The sequence below is a fragment of the Sceloporus undulatus genome, unplaced genomic scaffold (genome assembly GCF_019175285.1).
Source record: "Sceloporus undulatus isolate JIND9_A2432 ecotype Alabama unplaced genomic scaffold, SceUnd_v1.1 scaffold_16, whole genome shotgun sequence".
NCBI classification, from domain to species: Eukaryota; Metazoa; Chordata; class Lepidosauria; order Squamata; family Phrynosomatidae; genus Sceloporus; species Sceloporus undulatus.
Window position 1 is genome coordinate 381,066 of NW_024802938.1, and position 6,463 is coordinate 387,528.

General features: G+C 38.7%; 1 protein-coding gene across 1 annotated transcript in view; it reads right to left on the reverse strand.

The window, feature by feature from the left end:
- Nucleotides 1-3,031, reverse strand: part of LOC121917393 (sperm acrosome membrane-associated protein 1-like) — a 29,013-nt gene extending 25,982 nt beyond the window's left edge. The window contains exons 1-2 of the mRNA XM_042443336.1: nt 3,016-3,031; nt 2,329-2,412 (exon numbers count right to left, since the gene is read on the reverse strand). Of these exons, the coding sequence (XP_042299270.1) occupies nt 2,329-2,412; nt 3,016-3,031 (100 nt within the window). The remainder of the gene's footprint in view (nt 1-2,328; nt 2,413-3,015) is intronic.
- Nucleotides 3,032-6,463: the final 3,432 nt, after the last annotated feature.

Sequence of the window (6,463 nt, forward strand, 5' to 3'; positions counted from 1 at the left end):
ATTTGTTAGCACTTGATGTGCACAAGATAATCAACCCTGAGAAACTGAAGGATATTTTTACTGTGACACAAAAGTTGAGTAAACAAAAGCACTGGCACCTACTGACTGCTTAAGGATTCACACTCACATACAGTGCTGTGAAACATTAAAAAAAAGCTCAGTTGTAAACCAAACAATTGAATGTAATCCACCTGTATTCAGTTCCCATGCCTAAAGTTTTCTCTTTCTCAAATACCCCAGAGGTTGCTGGGGCGGAGGGGGGAAGAGTGTGTGTACACACACACACACACACACACACACAGGGCCGGCTCATCCATATAGGCGAACTAGGCAGCCGCCTAGGGCAGCAAAATTTAGGGGCAGCGCAGCGACTTTTTTTGTATAATTTTTTGCATAATTAAACAATATTAAAATGAAAATTCATTACAGCAAGTGTCGTAAAAGCAAGCTACCATATGACGGTTTCTTTGTACAATGGCTAAAACATAAATGTGCACCTTCCTGTGTCCATGGTACAGTTTTTAATTGGATTTTTTACTAATTCTCAATACTACGACGAGAGATTGGAACCTAGGTTTTATGTCATGTTTAGCTTTAACAAACGAAACAGCGGAAATCAAGGAGTGAAAATAATTATGAAGGGTGACAGGGGGTGCCAAAATATTTCTCACCTAGGGTGGCCAAATACCTAGTGTGTGTGTGTGTGCGTGTATATATATCTAAAAGATCCACAATGAGATGAGAGAATCCGTCCATTTGACAACTATCACCCAGATGCTCTACAAAGCTAGGCTTTATGGAAAAGTGGTCAGAAGAAAGCCATTGCTGAAACAAAGCCATATCAGAGTATACAAAAGGCATGTGGGAGACACAGCAAATGTGTGAAAACGTTTTACAGTCTGGTAAATCCAAAACTGAATTTTTAGGGATTGCCAGAAAGCACAGTGTGTGGCACAAAGCCAACAGTGTTCATCTCCCCGAGAACACCATCCCCATATTGAAGCATGGGCGTAGTACTATTATGTTGTGGGGATGCTTTTCTTTGGCAGGGACTAGGAAACTGTTCAGGATTCAAATCGAGATGAATGGGACAAATTTACAAGGCAATTGGAGGAGAAAACCTGTTTCAGATCTGAAACTATGGCAAGACATTGTTCAGCAAGACAGTGGCCATAAACACAAAACCACAATAATGCTGGAGTGATTTAAAAACAAAATAATCAATGTCTTAGAATGGCCCAGTCAAAGCCTAGATCTCAAATCATTTGTGAATCTGTGGCAAGACTTGAACATGGCTGTTGAGCAATGGTCCCCATCCAACCTGACATATAGAGTTGAAGCAACTATGCCAAGAACTGGCAAAAACAGCAGGATCCAGATGTGCAAATCTGATAAGAGACTTACACAAGAAGACTTATGGCTATAATTGCTGCCAAAGGTGCTTCTACCAAGTATTGATTCTGGGGGTTGAAGACTTCTGCAACTAACAAGTGCAAATTTGCTTTTATAATTTAACTTTTGTGCCACAATAAAAATATTTTGTACCTTTACAGAGCTGGATATATTGTATATGTGATAACAATATCAGTTAAATCAGTTTGAATTCCAGATTGTAACATAACAAAATGTGGAAAAATCAAAGGGGATGAATACTTCTACAAGCATCCAGAAGATTCAGTGTATCACACAGAAAAATTTGTTTTAGAAATACAAAATCTCATTGTTTGTATGAACTACATGTGAAACGAATCTATTGTTAGAAATACAGCAACTATGCTGATCTATTTCTTCTGCATTAACATGAGCATTTTCTATGAGCCAATGGTCACTCTGCTGTTGAACACTTTCAAACTCCTTTCTGAGATCTCAACTATCCTTAGCACAGCTAATAAATTGTATGAATTGTTGAATACAGAACAGGCTATTGCAAAGAAGCAATTTGTTTTAATAGAGCTGGCAATATTGTATGTGGGAAGACATCTGTGAGATGCATCAAAAGGTCTTTCAGTTTCTGAACGTCTCACAGATGTTCACAAATAGAGAAAATTGTTACTTTGGTTGAAGGCAGCTTACGAGCCAATAAATGAAAGGAACTGGCTTTTTAAAAAGAGCTTGTAGGCTGTGAAATTAACAACAGATCTGACCTAAATTTGTAATGACAATCAACTGGATTGTTTTTGTTAATTATAGTTATCAACAACCTGAAATCAATGAGAGGTGAATGAGGGTATACAAATTACAAAGACTAAACAAAGAGTTAGCATATTGTTTCCTTTAAAAATCTTTTAATACACCAACTTACATTTATTTTTCTACTTTCTTACTTACCACATGTAACTGTGCATTCTCCAAATTCTACTTCCTTGGGTTGTGTCAGATTTCCATCTAAAGAAGATTCAGGGTTATCAACAGCTGATTACAAAGCTTTTTCTCATAACTGTTACTTCAATTAATTATAAAAACACATTTTTCTTAATTTGTTTCCAGTGCCTTTCCTCCGAAATATGAAACATGAGGTTCCTCTACTCTGTGGGATAATCTAAAAAATAAAAAACACTGAGTTTTTCATGAGTAATCTGTTTACTAAACCAAAATCTACATACTAAACCAAAATCCATCGTTGATTATTTAAATTTTAAAGTGATTTTTGAGAAAAAAGAAAGACTTCGGTACATAATACCTATTGTTTTAGTATACTCCATTAGATACTTTCAAAAGTTTTGTTTTAAAAAATTGTGCTGTTTTTATTCCACACAACTATATATGTTACTTTTCAAGTAATTAAGCATATTGCAATAGATAGGTAAAGCAATTTAATTTTCTTCATGTTTGCCTAATGCAAACATTCCTGCCCCATAACGCACTTTAATGTCATTAAAATAACAGTTCAACAAAACTTTTAAATATCTGTACTAATGTTTCAGTTTAAGTGCCTGGAAGACCACACTGTGAACATCTTAACACAGATCATTTCTACAGTATGTAGCTGTGCTATCATATTGTGTGTTACTGTACTTTCTTTGTTTTCCATTATGAAAGACAGTTAAGCAAAAAGAAAAAGAAAAGAAATTGCTATGCAAAATGCTGTACCCAGTTATATATCAAAGGAAGATGAAATATAGTATACTTTTGCAGTTTAACAGTCTGTACAAAAGGTCTCTAAATCATTAGTTTCCCTACATGTTAAAAATGAAGATTTTTTCCAAATCTCTCTCCTTCACTCCAAAAATTACTTTTTATGCTTCAGCCACTGTGCTGAGTGTAATACAAAACAGTAAAAGAATTGTAGGAGGTTTGAATCTATTTATTTAAACTTTTTAAATGAAAAGACAGCAGAAATGACTTCTGTTACTTGTAATTTTCAATGTCATTTTCAGTCGCTGCATTTGTATGAAAATGTTGATACTTTTACATTCAAAGGATTTCAGTATGAAGTCTTCAGAATCATTGCTGTTTCAAATCCCCTTTCTATACACTGCTTTTAACATTCCTGGCAGCCCTTAAAGTCCTTTTTTTGCCAGGTTTTAAACATCTTGCTGGACAGAACAGAAAGCTGGGAGCTAACCGGATCAGCAAAACTGGAGCAAACAGAAAGACTTCTTTCCTGAGAAGTAGCCCCCCCCCCCAACTCCTGATGTGCACTACAGTCTTATGCTTTTCAACTCAGAAGGGAGCCTCACTGAACTCAGTGGGCTTTACTTCCAAGTAACTACATGTAAGATTGCAGTCTTCAATGATGTTGCTTCAGAGCTAGCAGAACTATGAAGCATTATGGAGGAATTACAGTGTCCTTTTCCAAGCTGTGGTCTTTTGAGACACAGAATAATACGTACAACAAGCATAATTTGTTAGGTGCACTTGAACTGAATAATTCAATGAGAGAGATTAAACATATCAATGGGGGATTGAGGTTTTGCTTCAAATTAGCAATACTGAGGTTCTGGAACGGGTTGTTTATTCTCGCTGTCTTGAGTTTCTTGAAGCCAACTTCATTCTCGATCCCTTTCAGTCTGGTTTCCGCCCAAGGCACTCTACAGAGACAGCTCTCACTAAGATCTCAAATGTCCTTTTACGGGCCAAGGCTAATGGCCTTTACTCTGTTCTCATCCTTCTTGATTTTTCTGCAGCCTTTGACACCGTTGATCACTATCATCTAGTTGATATACTTTCTGACCTTGGGTTCTCAGACTCTGTTCTTGACTGGTTTAGATCTTATTTGTCAGACAGATCTTTTGCAATGGTCACAGGTGGTCAGACTTCGTCCTCTGTTCCCTTATCTGCTGGAGTTCCCCAGGATTCTGTTCTGGGTCCCCTTCTGTTTTCTCTCTACACACTGTCCTTAGGTAAATTCATTAGCTCTTTTGGTTTTTCCTACCATCTGTATGCCGATGACACCCAGTTGTATCTTTCCACCCCTGACCTTTCTCCAAGGCTTGAAGAGGGGCAACCACAGCGCCAGAGGAGGGGGATAGGGAGCGGGCCACGCACCCGCGCAGAAGAGAGAACGGAGCTTGAGTGGGGGTGATAAGGGAGTCACACACGCATAACAGCACACGAGGTGTGGGTGTGTGTAGTGTGCAGAGATATGCCACCACATCTCCATAGCATGGTGTAATGCACCCCCACACCTCATAAGATACACACCACCCACACACACACACACACACACAAAGGCACTGTGACAATATAATCTAATATATATATATATCTATATACAACCTGTGATTTACTGTATATATACTGTATATGCCACATAACGCGTGTGTACATACATGCCTCACACTCATATATATGTTGTGTCACACACACACACACACAGAGGCCATGTCTACCTTTCTCTTCCACCCCCCAGCAGGGTGACCCAGTCTTCTTTCCCAGGCTGGTTTCCCACATTCCAGGCCGAGACTACCACCACTCCAGGAGGAATTCCAAAATGTCTTCCATTTTGAGCAGTTCTCAGAAGCATGGATTTTGTTGTTGGTTGGGTATCCATGTCTCCAAACCTATACTATATATTAATAGCCCCACGTGTGTGTGTGTGGTGTGTATGTATGCACTGTTCTATATTTTTCTTCACATGTCCACAGGATGACAATAAAGAGGCGGAGTATACCACCACACACATATATATCCACATATAATAGGCCATGTTCTACATTTTTTCTTCCCATGCCCTACATACGTGACTAAGAGGCATGAAGACATATAGCATAGTAGATATATAGATATATTCATGGCCTTCACACTCCATATATCATATATGGGCCACACACATATGATGGGCAGTTCTACGTTTTTCTTCCATGCCCTACAGGGAGCTTCTCCCCCGCCCCCCCGAGGAATTCACGAATGTCCTCCATTATGAGCAGAACGAAAGAACAGGATTTATATATTAGTGTTTTTAGCTTTTATTTGGCCACGTCCCTCCATTTTGCATTGAATGCCCTACAAAGGTGACCTGAATCCTCCTTTTCCCAGACATTTCCCTACATTCACCTTCATCCAGGAGGAATTCCAAAATGCCCTCCATTTTGTGCATGACGGAAGCAAGAATTTATATTTCTAAATGGTTTTAACTTTTATTTTGTCATGTCCTCCATTTATCTTGAATGCCCTACATTTGCAGTACCTTGGCCTCCTTCCAGTTACAGACATCTGGGTTTGACACTGCTTTAACTGGCATGAACTCAATGCTATGTCAGAGAGCTCTGGTACCACAACAAACACAAATCAGGATTCCATAGCATGGGAGCCATGGCAGTTAAAATGGTGTAAAATTGCATTATTTCTACCGGCAGCTCAGCCTTAGCAGATTTTTAAGGCTTTCTATAAGGAGAGCTCAAAAATGTTTGAACTGTGGGGGGGGATGCCATGGGAGTCTATAGACTCTCAAGTCCAGTCTCAAAGGTGCAACAAGATCCTTGTATACTGATGGATGTGAAGGGTTTATCATTGTGCTTCCTTTTCAAAAAGTTAAAGAATAATATCACTGAGTTCTTTCTTCCCCTCCCTGGCTGTGTATACATAAATGGGTTGATCAGAAAATCCTTCATTTCTAAAAATGCCGCTAAATATTCCATGATTTTAAGGAATTGTTTTCACCTCTCCATAATAATGCCACTTTACCACAGGATTTTCTGTAGCACAGGGCTGAAACTGAGTATCCATAAGTCTCAAAGACCTAATTCTAGTCCTTTTTGCAGCTCAGTTCTTTCACCATTTCGGTCCCAGATTCTTGTTAGAACAAAACCAACCCACTACTGTAATGTCTTAAATTCTAACAGGTATACACTTTTGTGGATTGGAGTTCATGGAAGTGTATGCCACCATAAATATATGCACTTAAGGTGCCATAGAACGCTGGGATGCTGCAGGCAGATCCAACACTGTTTATTACACTAGGAATACAGTACAATAGTTCAGATATTCCACAGCCCAGTGCGCCAAAAGGTTAAATTAGTAA